The following is a 16,660-nucleotide window of genomic DNA, read 5'->3' on the forward strand; positions in this document are numbered from 1 at the left end:
TTAGTTTCTCAAAACACTTTTGTATACTTAGTGCAGATTAACTCTTCAGGTACAGATAACTGTGAAGTATACAGAGTATTTTGGTGTTTCTGTTTAACAGATTGGAAAACTGAGACTTGCTAAGATTTTAAGTCCCAGGCAGAGAGAGAAAACTAGAACCAAATCTAGTACATTTGGTATTGTCTTCATAACAGTTAATACTTAAGCTATTTCCCCCCCATTATTAAACCTTTTGTTAAGATGCTTAGAGGTATACTTTCTAATCGCATCTAAACCAGAGATGTATGAAGGAGAATTTGAGCTTACTTGAAAATGTTTTGTGTATTTTTTCCCAAGTTTTTAAGGAAGACTGACAATATTTGAGAGTTTAACTCCTAAGAGTTTCAGCCTTCCTTATGACTATGTAATGACTTCTCTTTAAAGGAGTTTGTCCCCTTGGGACTATGAAAAATAGGTTGCAAATTTCCCAAAATGATGATATTAGTAAATGATCATTTAAACTATTATGTACATGTTAATGGAATATGATAGTAAATTTGGTTTGGCATATTGTTGTGGTTTATACCAAGAATTTATGTAACTGTTTTATATATCCTTATATAAATAAATAACAATATAGTTTTAACTACTAATTTTTAAGGTAAAAGCAATCAAAATTAGCAAATTAAGTTTTCATATACTTAAAGACATTGCCAGGTGTATTTGTTTAAATCTTAATTTATAGGCAACTCTAAATTTAGTATTTGGTTAAGACTATATCCAGATTTTATTTCTTTCTTAAATATATAGGTTCAATGGCTATCAACTTATATTTATTTAGTTTTTCTTTTTTTAAGTAGTACCTAAATACATTCAGACTGTTTAGGAATGTCTTCATTTAAAAAAAATCAAACAATCTCTCAGAAAGCGCAGAGGGTAACCTTCTTATTCATTCTTTCAAAATGGAAATACTTTCATTGGAGTATGTTGATAATTAAAGTCATGCATCTTTATTAAAAAATTTTAGACCCACTTAATAAATAATAAAGATATGTCTATATATACGGTAGGGCAAAAGTAGATTTATAGATGTGAGTACACAAAACCGTTTATTCTTATATTATCATGTATTATTTTCCTTATGAAAAACTGTAAACCTACTTTTGCCTCACCCCATATATCTTGGGATTTAGTTATTAACATTTTCATATATATTCCTCTCACATATAATGCAAATATACCATACTAATATCATGTGAACATATATAACAAGTGGATTACACGGTTCCTAACCTATGTTGTTTTTATTCTTTCATTTTTAATTATGAACTTAACACAGATACAATCTTCTCCTTTTCAAAATTCAAACAATACAGGTAGAGCAAAAATCCCCTCAGAACTATTTCTAAGCCTCAATCCCAGGCATAAGCAGAGATGAACACTTAGTAGTATAGAGTTTGTCTTTTCATACCTTTTACTATGCCTTACATGCATATTAAGTGTCAAAATAAATGGTTTTGTTTTTACTGAGTTTACATAAATTATTTGCGATTTGCGTTGTACTCAATATACATGGATTTTTAAAATGTAATCATGTGTAACTGCCTCATTTGTTTGAACTGTTGCATAGAATTCCATACTATGGATGTATTACAGCCATATCTACATTTGTGGAATTTTTCATTGTTTAATCACATACAATTTTTCTAAATAATTTTTAAAAACCACTTTTATATAAAACGTATGTGTGTGTACATATACCCACACATATATTTCATAAAATTATCTAGAAGTAGGATTTCTGGATCAAAGTTGTTCTTTAATTCAGATTGTGTTAGCTATAGCTAATTTCCTCCAAAAGAGGCTTCACCATGTGCCATCAACAATGTCGACTATCCTGTAGTCTTTCAGTTTTTGTTGCATTTATCTTTTTAAAATTTGCCTATCTGATAAGTAAAAAATATCTCACCCTTTTAAAAACACCTCTGCTTTCTAATAAGGTTGACAATCTTCATATGTTTGTTTATTGGTACTTCTTTTTCTGTGAATGCATCCTTAGGCAACTTTTTGGTTATTTGACATTTTGTTGTTTGTTTATAGTTGTTCTTTATATATTCTGATTATTAATCTATAGTATTATCTTTTTTTCTTTTTTATTTTTTTTTTGTATTTTTCTGAAGCTGGAAACGGGGAGAGACAGTCAGACAGACTTCCGCATGTACCTGACCGGGATCCACCCGGCACGCCCACCAGGGGCAACGCTCTGCCCACCAGGGGGCGATGCTCTGCCCCTCCAGGGGCGTCGCTCTGCCGCGACCAGAGCCACTGTAGCTAGCGCCTGGGGCAGAGGCCAAGGAGCTATCCCCAGTGCCCGGGCCATCTTTGCTCCAATGGAGCCTTGGCTGTGGGAGGGGAAGAGAGAGACAGAGAGGAAGGAGGGAGGGGGTGGAGAAGCAAATGGGCGCTTCTCCTATGTGCCCTGGCCGGGAATCGAACTTGGGTCCCCCGCACACCAGGCCGACGCTCTACCGCTGAGCCAACCGGCCAGGGCCTAGTATTATCTATTAAATATCTTATATAAGCTTAATTTCAGCCAACTTGGATTTGTTAAGCACTATAAAGACTATCAGTTGAAGAGTTTCAGGTACCTTTTTCTGTTTAATTCTATTTATTCTTACCCAAGAGTATAAAACGAAGCAGCTGATTGTGAAGTAACTCTGGGCCGTCAAGCCTAATAGAGTTACAAACCTGTAGGATTATTGTGTGGCACTGAGCCCTGCAATCTGCTGCAAAAGCTCACGAGAGGAATTTGGCCTTTTGTTGTTATGCTCACAAGTGGCTGGGAAGAAATAAGGTTTTGTTGTAAGTAGACTATTTGTAAACTTTTAACATTTCAACACAGTTTATTATTTTAAACATGAATCGTCTAAAAAATATATACAAGTGATAATATAACTTTAGCTTTCTAGAGGTAATCCTTCTGGGACCACTCCAAATTGACATATGACTACTGGATTTTTGGGGGGTGTAGGGAAAAATGGTTAAGAAATTATGCTTAATTGATCTCTTCTATACTCTGGAATACTCTGGAATTGGGCAATTTAAATCACTGAAAGAAAGCAGCTCTAATTTACTGGCAAAAAGACCAAATTTTTCTTGTAGGAGCAATGAAGGGGGGGTCTATAAGGAGAAAATGATAATTAGAAGAGACAAAAGATTGAGCATTTAGCAACTGTATAGGTATTAAATGGTGGGCACTTAGATAGAAAATCTTAGCTTTTTAGAAGCAGACCCATTTACTCATTTGGGTGCATGGTCTTGGGCACCAGTAGCAGCGTATCCTTAAACATGATGTTGCTAATGATCCAGAATCTTCAAGGAAAAGTTTGTATCTTTTCTTTGTTGAATGGTAGAGTTGATATTCTTGACAGCTGTTACGACTAACCTGTAGCTATCATGAAAATTTACCTGAAATTACTAGATTTTGTAAAGGTTCTAAATCAACCTTATTATGAGCTGCATTTATTACTTAGTTTGATATGTTTTCATGAAATATGTTAATTTTATAAATACCAAGTAATGGTTTAAATTGTGTTTGTTCCTTCATTGAACAGTTGAAGGTCTTGAATTTTCAAAGGGCCCTTTTAAAGAAAAGGGTAAATGTATTCAAATATGTTTTAACTAGTTAACACCAACCTAGAAATTTTAAGAAATTTTATCAAATTTCTTGGCCTCTTTTAAACTTTGTGTGAAATGGACTTTTATTCTTCTAAATAAAATAGTTTTATTTAAGACTGTGTAGCTGAGGCCACACCATCTTCACATGGATATTAAAATTTGGCCATTGCTTTATTTTGAAGCACTTGGATTTTCAGTTTTTAATTATTTTACTGAAGTTTTTTATGTTAGTGTAAGCGAAGACATTGAAAAGTTTTACTAATAATTATTTTACTTCTAAAAGGTTTGTGATTTTCTTTAGCTCTAGGAAATCTATTTTCTTTTTGGTAAGTTTTTCCCCTTCGTTAGCTTTAAGTCTGTCCTTACAGAATTGTTCTGTCAGACGTTGAAGCGCCTGCATTGATTCACTGTTTGTTTGTCTTCTGAGTTCTTTCTATTTTACTCTGTATTCTGGGAGATTTCCTTGAACCTCATCTAGTCCTTTTATTAAATTTTAATTTTGTCAAATAAAAGTTCAGATGATTCCAAGAACTTTGTTTTCCTTTTCTGACAGCTCCATTTTTACAGAATTGTGTGTACATATGCACACACGTGTAAGCTTGCACATATACATGTGTATATAAATATTGAGCTCCTTGAATTGAGTGTGGGAAGAGCTTAATAATGAAATCATTCTATAGATTTTCAGTTGTTCCTTGCTAATCATTCCTATACTTTCTGGCTTAGAAATGATCAGTTCTCTATCATTCTCCAAAGTAGGTCAATTTTCTCTGCTGTTTTAGTTGGCTTTTGAGAATTCTAAGTTGCAGCTTTGCTGTGGTACTTTCTTCAAAAGCCTTCCATCCTTTTTATTTGCATTTTAAGAGAACATGTTGCTCTCCTTAGGTGCTGACTTCACAAACTCTCTGCCTCGCCTCATTTTCATTGCTCTGATGTTATCATTTTATTGGGGTTCCATTGCAGAGTTTTAAGGAAGAGAGTCAAGTGATTGAGATTATACTTTTTAATGAAAAACTTCAAACATACCCAGAAATAGAGAATATTATGATAAACCTGCATTACCACCCATTATTCAGCTTCAAGAAACGATCAGTACATAGCTTATTTTTATTCATCAGTGTTCCCATCTGTCTTCCCCAGCCCTACTGTCTGGCTGAACTGGGATATGTGTGTGTGCACATGCATATTTGGTTAATTGTTTCATAAATATCTTTTTATATTTTGAATTGGGATTCATACAAGTTTTTTTTTTGTTTGTTTGTTTTGTTTTGTTTTGTTTTGTTTGCATTTTTCTGAAGCTGGAAATGGGGAGAGACAGTCAGACAGACTCCCGCATGCGCCCGACCGGGATCCACCCGGCACGCCCACCATGGGGCGATGCTCTGCCCACCAGGGGGGCGATGCTCTGCCCATCCTGGGCGTCGCCATGTTGCGACCAGAGCCACTCTAGCGCCTGAGGCAGAGGCCAAGGAGCCATCCCCAGCGCCCGGGCCATCTTTGCTCCAATGGAGCCTTGGCTGCGGGAGGGGAAGAGAGAGACAGAGAGGAAAGCGCGGCGGAGGGGTGGAGAAGCAAATGGGCGCTTCTCCTGTGTTCCCTGGCCAGGAATCGAATCGGGGTCCTCCGCACGCTAGGCCGACACTCTACCGCTGAGCCAACCAGCCAGGGCGGGATTCATACAAGTTTTACCACTGCATTTGGTTGATATACTTCTTAAGTCTCTGTTCATTTAAAGTAACTTTCTGTCTTTTCTTCTCTTGCTGTTTATTTGTTTGAAGAAAAAACATGTCAGATTAAAGTCCTCCTACATATTAGGTTTTGTTGATTGCATTGCCATGGTGGTATTATGGTTTTGTTTTTTAATGTTTTTATATATTCTTTGTATATCCTGAAACTGAAAATTCTGCTAATGGCTTGATCAGAATTGGGTCTGATTTTTTTGTTTTTGTTTGTTGTTGTTTTTCCTTTTGGTACAGATTTTTATAGATGGTATTGTATATTTTTGTCAGAAGGTATCCACTTTCTGATTGTCTTTCTTTGTGGTATTAATATTGAATAGTGGGTTCAGGTGTTACCAGCCTCATATAAAGTTCCCTATCAGTCTTTCATTTAACAGCTTTGGCAACCCTTGGTCCAAATTATTTTTACAGGATACATTCATTATCTGCTTTGTGGTTGGAAGGTCAAGAATGGAAGCAAGGAGACCAGTTAAGAAATTGTAGTAATCTAGCAGAGATGATACTGGTCTGGTCTTAGATTAGGAGTGACAGCAGAAGTAAAAGAGAAAGAGTTGTTGGAGTTCCACACAAGAACTATTGGTAGATGATCCATGTGGGGAAGAGGAGAGAACTTGGGATGTCGCTCCCAGGTTGTGAGCATGAGCTAACTAGATGAGGTTATTATTTACTGGAATAGGAGAGAACAGGTTTGCAGATGATGTTGGTGGGGGATTATATCAAATTAGAGACATCTTTGAGATATTCATAGGGGAGATTTTTAATAGGCTGTTGAATATACAGGTCTGAAATTGAGAGATGGTGTAGGCTAGAGACAAATATTTTAAAATTGTCAGCATATAAAAGATACTTAAAACTATTGACAGTGGATGAAACCATTTAGAAAATGTGTAGTCTGGAGAGAAAGAGGATGTTCAGCATTTAATGATTGGGTAAAGGAGGAACAGACTGAGCAAGGGCCTGTGAGGTCAGAGGAAAGCCAAAGGGAGTCTCCTGTTATAAAAGCAGAATGAGGGAGTGCAGAAAACTAAAATCTGTTCGTATTTTTGAGGTATCTGATAAAAATAGCCTATAGGGATTATCGTTTCCGAGTATCAGCCACTATTTTGGCTGTTAGATATAACCATGATCATTGCTGGATATGCAAAAGTATAAAACAGTTCAGAAATCCAAAGTCCCATTGCTCATTGTTTTAATTAGAATAAGGAAGGATGTAGCTTCAAGTGAAAAGAGGAACTTTGGTGTAAGAAACTACTTGATATGAAACAGTCTATTTTATACATGGAAGTCCATTATGTGTGGGTTCTTCTTACTGAACTGGTTCATTGGTTCACTGAGGAAAAGTCACACAAAATGAAAAGAATTTTTTATGAGACACAGTATAGAGTTTTAATTTGCTCTTTTGTTTGCCATGTAAGATGAAGCAGTTTTTCATTTTTTATATGAAATCAGAAGCAGAATTTTTTTTTTTCCTATTTCTTTTCCAAGTTAGAGGAAAGAAGATAAGAGAGACAGACTCCCACATGCGCCCTGACCAGGATCCACCCAGCAATCCCCATCTGGGGCTGTGCTCACAGTCAAGCTATTTTTTAGGGCCCGAGGAGAAGGATCCACAGAACCATCCTCAGCGCCTGGGGCTGATGCTGCTGATGCACTCAAACCAAACAGCCTTGGCTGTAGGAGGGGAAGAGAGAGAAGAAGAGAGAGGGGGACGGGCAGGGTGGAGAAGCAGATGGGCGCTTCTCCTGTGTGCCCTGACTGGGAATCAAACTCATCACATCCACACAACAGGCCGACGCTCTACTGCTGAGCCAACCGGCCAGGGCCCTGAAATTTCATGTTTTGTAATATGTGTATCCATAAAAGTGAAGTGGAAAGTTTGAATATCCATTTGAATATGTATATGACTTTTCTTTGAAATGAAAAAGATAAAAGGAAAGCGACTGATTATGGTAATATAAATTTATAATTTTTTATTTGAAATCTTGGGGACCATTTGTATTTTGGAATTCAGAATATGTCAGACTTTAAAAAAGTAATATGGTAGTACACCATATATTATATAGCAACCACAACTGGATTTGGGGCTGTACCTTGTAATCAAGCACAGTAAAATTTGTTGTAGTGAAATAAAGATAATAAATAGCCTTGTGCCAGTTCATGTTACGTTTTGCCGTACACTGACTTCAGGTCACTTCAGATTTTGCCTGACCTGTGGTGGCACAATGGAAAAAAGTGCCACCACTTTAAATGGACCTGGAATGCTGAGGTCACCAGTTCGAAACTCTGGGCTTGCCTGGTCAAGGCACATATGAGAAGCAACTGCGAAGCACCCAGGAGTTGATACATCCTGCTTCTCCCCCCTTTCTCTCTCTGTGTCCTCTCTCTAAAATCAATCAACCAATAATAATAATAATAATAATAATAAAAAGGATATTACCAGATCAGTTCAGATTTTGCTGCCAGATGAATTTCAAAGGCAAAAGAGTTCTAGAGCTTTTGGCTTTTAGACATGCAGATATGGAATTGTGAACCTATAGTAGCTCAGTGCTTACTGAGGACAGTTTGCAAGTGTAATATGAAGGCAGTGTAAGGTAAAGCCTTAGCCTACTTGGGCTCCCCCCCTCTGCCTGTCCCTCTTGTCTTCCCTCTTTTACTCCCTTCCTCTTCCTGTCTCCTCCATTTCTTCTTTCTCCTCTTCTCCTCCATTTCCTCTCATCTGTTTCTTTCTCTGTCTCCTCCTCCCTACTTTTTCCTCCCCATCGTCTTCCTCTGTCATCTTCTCCTGTATCTATGTCTCCATCTCCATCTCTTTTTCCTCTTATCAGGTCCTCTCCTCCTTTTTCTCTCCTTTTCCATCTCCATCATATACATAACTACAGCCTGTTCACATTATTAGTTTGTATACTCTAGTACTTTTTAATATGTTCATCTTGTTCTGTTTCTGCACCAAACCATAGTATTGTCTTTTTTGAAACATTGGAGTGAAGGCCCTGGTCAGTTAGCCAAGTAGATAAGAGTGTTGGCTCCGTGTATGGATGTCTCAGGTTCAATTCCTAGTCAGGGCACACAAAAGAAGCGACCAGCTGCTTCTCTCCCCCTTTCTCTCCCTCCTTTCCCCCACTTCCCCTCGCACAGCCAGTGGCTCAGTTGGTTCAAGTGTTGGCCCTGGGTGCTGAGGATAGCTTGGTTGGTCTGAGTGCATCAGCCTCAGGTGCTAAAAATTGCTCAGTTGCAAGCATGGTCCCAGATGGGCAGAGGGTCAGCCCCTGATGAGGTTGCCAGGTGGATCCCAGTCGGGCACATGTGGGAGTCTATCTCTTCTCTCAAAAAAAAAAAAAAAAAAAAAAAAATTGGAGAGAGAGCATAGGTGTCAACATAATTATAATTTATAGGTTGCTTTCTGCATTTGCTTTTTTGTTTATTCAGTAAATATACATTTTATTTATTGATTTTTGGAGGTGGGGAGAAAGAGAAAGAGAGTGGGGGGAGAAGCAGGAAGCATCTACTCGTAGTAGTTGCTTCCTGTATGTGCCTGACCAGGCAAGCCCAGGGATATGAACTGGCAACCTCAGCGTTCCAGGTCGACACTTGATCCACTGTGCCACCCCAGGTCAGGCTATTCAGTAAATATTAAAAGTAGTACCTGCTATCTGAATCGTAGATGATTTTTTCAGATTTATCTTGTAATTCAATAATGATCTCCTGAGCTGTGTCTAATCTGTTGTGCCTGCCCACTGAATTTAAATTGCAGTTATTTTTATTTTTAGAAATTCTGCTTGGTTGTTTTTTAAAAATTGATGTCACTTTTTTATAATTTTCTCATCCCGGAAGTTGTTTTCAAGCTTGCCTAGTAAAAAAACTTCCAAGTATAGATATTTTATAGTCTGTTCTTGATAATTTTAGGATTTAAAGTAGCTCTGTTCCTATTGTCTATTTCCTCCTATTCATTCTTGCTCATGGTGTCTTGTTTCTTCTCATGCTGAGTGACCTTTGAAAAAAAATTATTTTACGAATTATGTGAGGTCAGAGACTTTCTTCTGAGAAAATTGTGCATTTGCTTTGGCTGTTACTTGGGAGTATGCAAGTTTAAGCCTGCCAGGTTTAAGAACTTGAGTGTCTTGATTGCCCAAGCGTTTGACCTACCTATTTCCCCAGGTATAAGACACATCCTTTTCTGAAAAATTCGGGGTCTAAAAACTGGGTGCATCTTATACCGTGGTTGTAGATTTTTTTTACTTGCATTTTCTGCGTTTTTGCACTTGTTTTTGCGCTCATTGTTGAAGACAGTGATACGTCATCAGCGCAGACGAGGATAAGTTTTGGCAGTGATGAGTAGTTGTATGAATTTTATAATGAATAAAACTTGAGTTCAATAAACTTTGTGTGATACATTTTGTTTTTCAATTTTTGGGACCCAAAATTAAGGTGCGTCTTATACATGGGAGCAACTTATACATGGGGAACTATGGTAAATGGGGGTACTCCATTTAACTTACTTTTCTTTTGCCTTCTTTTGAGAAAAGTTTGAAAAGAATTAAGGAGTATAAGAAGTTAAGGACTTACTGATGGTTCACTCTAACCTTGAGAGTACACTTAACCCTTAAATAACTATATAACCCCCCCTCATGCAGTTGAAAATGTGCATATGACCTTTGACTCCCCTAAAACTTAATTCCCCTCAGTATAAGAGGGGTTTGTTCTAGGACCCCCACATATACCAGTGTCAGATGCTGAATGTAAAATGGTGTAGAACAGTATATACAGTAGCCCTCCACATCTGTGGACTCCCAACTGCAGAGCTAAACAGTACAGGTGTTTATTTAAGAAATCGTTGTATAAGTGGAACAGCACAGTTTGAATCCGTGTTGTTCAAGGGCACCTGTCTTTTCGTTTGGTATATCAGCTTCTGGTGGAAAGACTCTCAGGTTAGTTCTTATGTGGGTATTTGAATTTTGTTCCCTTTGCCCCACAGGCTTTCAGAATAGAATATTCAAACATAATGGTTTTATTCTTATATTTCTTACTATTTTGTCAGATATTTATTGTTCTATAGGAGATATTTTAAAATACGTATTTTATCCACTGGTTATTATTTACTTTTGGTGTTTTGTTTCAAATAACCTACTAATGCTTTTACTGGAGACCAAGTTTCCCTGTTATGAAATGTGCTATTCTGATCATTGTTCCACATGCTGAAGTTACCGAAATTGGCAAAGTAGACAAAAAATTCTCATCCTAGGCCCTGGCCGGTTGGCTCGGTGGTAGAGCGTTGGCCTGGCGTGCGGGGGTCCCGGGTTCAATTCCCGGCCAGGACACACAGGAGAGATACCCATCTGCTTCTCCACCCCTTCCTCTCTGTCTCTTTCTTCCCTCCTGCACCCAAGGCTCCATTGGAGCAGGGATGGGCCCGGGCACTGGGGATGGCTCCTTGGCCTCTGCCCCAGGCGCTAGAGTGGCTCTGGTCGCGACAGAGCCACGCCCCAGGAGGGGCAGAGCATCGCCCCCTGGTGGGCAGAGCGTCGCCCCCTGGTGGGCGTGCTGGGTGGATTCCGGTTGGGCACATGCGGGAGTCTGACTGTCTCTCCCCGTTTCCAGCTTCAGAAAAATACCAAAAAAAAAAAAAATTCTCATCCTAATAGGCAATACATTTCAATGGAGGAGAGAAGTAATAAACAAAATAAGTAGACTATATAAAAGGTAAGTAAAGGATGGAGTTATAGGGACAGAACAATAGTGTTTGGATTCTGTAAGGTTACAATTATATAATAGTATCCAGAGAAGACCTTTTTGAGAAAGTGATTGATGAGTAAAGATTTGAAGTTGAGTAAATATTGTGGCTAAGAAGGTGAAGGGTGTTATTCTAGGCAAAGGGAACAAGTGTAGAGATCCTGATATGAGACAAAGCAAGGAGACTGGTGAGGCTGGATTGGAGAGAAAGGTGACTAGTGGGTAGAAGATGAGGTTAGGAAGACCTGCGTGATATCTAAGATCTTGCAGATCTTGGAGTCCTGGTAGGCCTTTTTATGGGTCATAGGATTTTGAGCATCAGTGTGACATGACTTTGTTCAGCTCAGGACACGTTCTATTGAGAATAAATTTTGGGGACTGAGTGAGGGTGGGAAGCTGGAAGAGGAGCTAGCTATGATGGTTATCTTGGGATTGTTTTAGGTAATGAGTTTATAGCATAAACAAGAAAAAGCTCTGCTTACTTCCAATCCAGCTTCTAGTTCACTCATACAAGTATCTTATTTCAGGAAGAGGTGCTAGGAAAAAATATAACTTATTTGTTCTGATATTTTATAGTTATTAAGAAAATATTTTTAATAAAAGGGAGTATATATTCTTTTAGTGTATGCCTCAACCCTACCTCCGAAAATAACACTTATTTTAGTATATAGATTATAAAAATAATTTAATTAAGTACCTGAGATTTAATAGACTTGATATTTCTTTTAATATATTAAATTATAATGACATAGCCCTGGCCAGATAGCGAGGTTGGCTAGGGCATCGTCCCAAGGCGCAGTGGTTGTTGATTCCATCCCCAGTCAGGGTACGAACAGGAACAGGTCTGTGCTCCTGTCTGTCTGTCTGTCTCTCTCTCTCTCTCTCCACCCCCTTCCTCTCTAGCTAAATCTATCAATAAAATTTAAAAAGATAATGACATAAAAGAAGAAGAAAGTATTTTAACCTCTAAATAAACTACAAACTTTTTATTTTTTGTTTCTTTTTATTGAATTTATTGCAGTGACACTGGCTAAAAAAATTATATAGGTTTCAGATGTACAATTCTACAACACGTCATGTATACACAGTTGTGTGTTTGTGTTTACTATCCCATGTCAAATCTCCATCCTGCAAACTATTTTTAATTAGAGGCTTGTGATGTAGTTCTAGGAATTCTTTTAACTTATAGTTCAAAAAATATATTTATTTAACCTTATTGGAAATGGGTAAAAATTTATTTCCCTCTATGGTTGTAGATTTGCCCATTTTTCTTTTTAGTTCCTCATTTTTTGCTTTATATATTTGAAGCTGTGTTACTGGTTCATAAAAATTTGAGGTTCTTAATTAGGGTTCTGAATTTATTCCCTTTATCATTATTAGAAGTTTCTCTTTATCTCTAATAATGTTTCTTCAGGCTGTTTTGTTTGAAGTTAGTGTATAGCTATGCCAGCTTTCTTTTGGTTGGTATTTGCGATGGTCTTTCTCTATCATTTTACTTTTTATTTTAATCTGACCTCATATGTAAAGTATATTTTATTTAAGCAATTTATTTTTAAAATTCTGTCTTGGCCTTTTACTTGGAATATTTTGTTTATTTACATTTGAGGCAGTTACTAATATATTTGGTTTTATTTTTACCACTTTGTTATTTGTTTGTTTGTTTGTTTATAGATAGGAAGGGAGAGAGATGGAGAAGCATTAACTTGCAGTTGTGGCATCTTAGTTGTTCAATTGCTCTCTCACACACGCCCTGCCAGTGACCCCTTGCTCAAGGCAGCAACCTTGGGCTCAAGCCAGAGACCATGGGGTCATGTCTATGATCCCATGCTCAAGCCCGCAACCCCACACTCAAGCTGGCGACCTCGGGGTTTCAAACCTGCGTCCTCAGTGTCCCAGATCGATGCTCTATCCACTACACCACAGCCTGGCCAGGCTGCTACTTTATTTTTTACTTTATCCACTTGTTTTGGCTTTTTTTTTGTCCCCTTTCCTGCTTTTTGATTAATTTTTAATTTTAGTTTTATTACTTTATGTATACATTTACTTTTATTATAGTGGTTACTCTAGAGGAGCAATTTTCAACTTTTTTTATCTGATAGCACACATATACTAAACACTAAAATTCCATGGCACACCAGAAAATATATTTTTTGCTGATCTGAAAATGAAAAAGATATTTTAATTCATTCACACAGATGGCTATTGTTGTATTAACTGTTGTCATTTCTTTATTTGATAATCTAAGGGGGGAAGGCCAGGGCCCCTGACTAAGTAGTCAGGTATGGCATGTTTTAAAAGCAGCACACTAGGGTGCTGCAGCACACTGGCGGACAGTCTAGAGCAGGAATTGGCAAACTGTTGCTTGCAGGCCAAATCCAAATGCCCACCTGTTTTGAGTATAAAAAATTATTGAAACACAGCTACACTCATTTGCTTATATACTGTCTATCACTGCTTTGTCACTACAGTGGTATAACTGAGTAGTTTCACAGAGACACCTTTATATATGGTTTATAAAGCCTAACCATATATATTGCCCTTTATAGACTAAGTTTGCCGATTCCTGGCCTTTTATAGACTAAGTTTGCCAGTTCCTGGTTCTTAGATTTAATCATGCATCAGAATCACTAGGTGATTGGGCCCCTACCTCCAGAGTTTCTGATTTAGTAGATTTGGGTTAAGGTCTGAAAATTGGCTTTTCTAGCAATTGCCAGGTGATGCTCAGTTGCTGGTCCTGGATCATATTTTGAGTACCATTAGGTTACAATATACATCTTCAACTTAATACAGCCTAAAGTTACTGTACTTAGGGAAGTTTACTACTTCTGCAACAATGGTTAAATGGCATAGTACCCTTTAATTTTGTTTGCTTGCCTCTTAGGAACACTATTTTATAATAATCTCAACCTGGCAACAACTCAAATGTCTAGTAGAATGGATATTAATAAATTGCTATATATTCATATAATAGGAAATTATATATAAGTAATGAAGATGAATCTTCCAAGCATTGTATTTATTATATTGAGTGAAAAGAAGCCAGGTGCCAGAGTACCTATTGTATGATTCATTTTTTATTTCTTTTTTTTGGGGGGAGAGTGAGACAGAGAGAGGGACAGATAGGGACAGACAGGAAGGGAGAGAGATGAGAAGCATCAATTCTTTATTGTGGCACCTTAGTTGTTCATTGATTGGTTTCGTATATGTGCCTTGACTGGGGGCCTCCAGCCGAGCCAGCGACCTTGGGCTTCAATCCAGCGACCATGAGGTCATGTCTGTGATCCCATGCTCAAACCAGCAACCCTGCACTCAAGTTGGCCCATGCTCAAGCTGGATGAGCCCTTGCTCAAGCCATTGACCTTAGGGTTTCAAACCTGGGTCTTCTGCATCCCAGGTCGACTCTCTATCCACTGCGCCACTGCCTGGTCAGGCTGTTTGATTCCTTTTTTTTTTTTTTTCATTTTTTCGAAGCTGGAAACGGGGAGGCAGTCAGACAGACTCCCGCATGCGCCCGACTGGGATCCACCCGGCATGCCCACCAGGGAGCGATGCTCTGCCCCTCTGTGGCATTGCTCTGTTGCATCCAGAGCCATTCTAGTGCCTGAGGCAGAGGCCACAGAGCCATCCTCAGCGCCCAGGCCATCTTTGTTCCAATGGAGCCTCAGCTGCGGGAGGGGAAGAGAGTGACAGAGAGGAAGGAGAGGGGGAGGGGTGGAGAAGCAGATGGGCGCTTCTCCTGTGTGCCCTGGCCGGAATCAAACCCGGGACTCCTGCACGCCAGGCCGATGCTCTACCACTGAGCCAACCGACCAGGGCCTGATTCCTTTTATACTAAGTTCATAAATGGATAAAACCAACTTATGGTGTTAAAAGTCAAGACTAGTTAGCTTTGGCAGGAACTAGTGACTTTGGGGGGGTTCAGTAAGGGTGCCCACAGGATGCTGATAATGGATTATTGGTCAGGAGACTGGTTATACTGAATGTCTATTTTGTAAAAATTAATTGAGCTGCATAGTTATGATTTGTATATTTTTTCTGCCTTATTTTGATAAGAAATTGAAAACTGATTTTCAGAAGTTTGAGAATGTTAAGAGTTAAATTTTTTTTAAATAGTAGAGACATTTGCTCTTTTCAATTCTTATGTGTTTGTAGGAACAGAACACTGTTTCCATGGGAACCTCTGGCTACTTGGTGTTTCAGTACTCATCTTTCAGTAGATTTGTGTGTCTACTGTCTCTCTTAGCTACATTTTTTATATGGTGACGGCAAAGAAAGTTTATTTAGAATTGTATTAGTGTTTTTAACAAAGCAGTCTACATAGAACACAGGTCTTAAGTGACCCAAACTGACTCCCTTATGGTATTATGCTAAGAAATAAAAATATATTTTTTACCAGAAGATTCCTTTTTTCATACAAGTTGTGCTATTTAAGAAAAACATTTGCTGAAATGGAATATGGCTTTCTGTTAGGGTGTCTATTTAAATTCTGTTCTTTCTAATTAAACTGTCTTTTAACACTTGTTTGGTGTGTTTCCTATAAGTACATATTTCCTATTGTAGGGATGATTATTCCTTCTTGATTTGGGTATTCGTGTAGTGTTAGGGAAGCAGGTTGAAAGGGAAAGATTCTGGTGTATTGATCTGAAGCCTGTGGTAAAGCTGCCTCTCTGCCTCGCCCATATTGTTTGTCGTGGTTGGATTGTGCGGGGTCCTAGAGAAAACCAACTTCTCGGATGCGTAAAATGCATACATCTTGTGGGGATGGTGTGGATGTGGGGGTGTTTCATTTTATACAAGGACATGATACCAGTGTGATCATTCATAAGTATTCTAAAAGAAGCTATAGAATATTGTAGAATCATTTATAAGAACAAATTGTTCAGTTTGGTTTCTATGACTTAAATAAGCAGCAAATTGTTAGATTAGAGTTAATTATGCACACTAATGAGCACTGTGATAGTCCATGTTTTACTGATGCAATAATAAGCACAGCAGCAGAATAAATATTGCATAAAACCTTATTTTCTCTTTGTATAAATTTTCACATGAGCTAAGTAAGAGAACACAAATTTAGGTTTAGAAACCTTTAGTATTGAATGCCTTTGAAATTTTGATACAGAATAAGGATTACGGCTGCATAGAGAATTTTTAAAATACATGAAGAATTTTTACCTTTCATCTGGCAGTAGCTGCCATAAGATGATGTCACCTTGTAGCTGATTGGCTGTTACAGTACCTAGGGCAGGGAAGAGAAAGAAAAATGCCGGCACAAACCTCAGTGGTGGTTCTATGGTTGTTTCTATCTATTTTTGATAGAATCTTTGATTAGTATCACATCTACTGTATTTGGCCATGTGAACCATTGGGAGCATCCTAGGGTGAGGAAAATTAAGAGCTTTCAGAGGAATGAGGCGACTGATTTGCAAACGGATCTGTGATTGTAAGTTGCAGAATCTGGGCATAAGGCGTAAGACAGGGTGTGCTGGAAGATGCACTATGGGAGGAGCTGGCAGAAAATGCTTATATTAGTAGCAGAA

At 38.1% G+C, this 16,660-nt stretch overlaps 1 protein-coding gene across 50 annotated transcripts in view; it reads left to right on the forward strand.

Annotated features, from left to right (window-relative positions):
- The window catches only part of CLASP2 (cytoplasmic linker associated protein 2), a 168,459-nt gene that overhangs the window by 39,449 nt on the left and 112,350 nt on the right, over positions 1-16,660 (forward strand). For 6 of the 50 annotated variants that reach the window (XM_066245454.1, XM_066245452.1, XM_066245455.1 and 3 more), the window contains exon 1: positions 16,388-16,563. The exons of 41 other annotated variants lie outside the window; for them this stretch is intronic. In XM_066245454.1, coding sequence (XP_066101551.1) covers positions 16,530-16,563 — 34 coding nt within the window. In that variant the 5' untranslated portion in view covers positions 16,388-16,529. Of the gene's footprint in view, positions 1-16,386; positions 16,564-16,660 lie in introns of those variants that run through there. 3 more of the 50 variants (XM_066245448.1, XM_066245450.1, XM_066245451.1) reach the window with 1 other exon arrangement.

Source organism: Saccopteryx bilineata, chromosome 10 (genome assembly GCF_036850765.1).
Source record: "Saccopteryx bilineata isolate mSacBil1 chromosome 10, mSacBil1_pri_phased_curated, whole genome shotgun sequence".
NCBI classification, from domain to species: Eukaryota; Metazoa; Chordata; class Mammalia; order Chiroptera; family Emballonuridae; genus Saccopteryx; species Saccopteryx bilineata.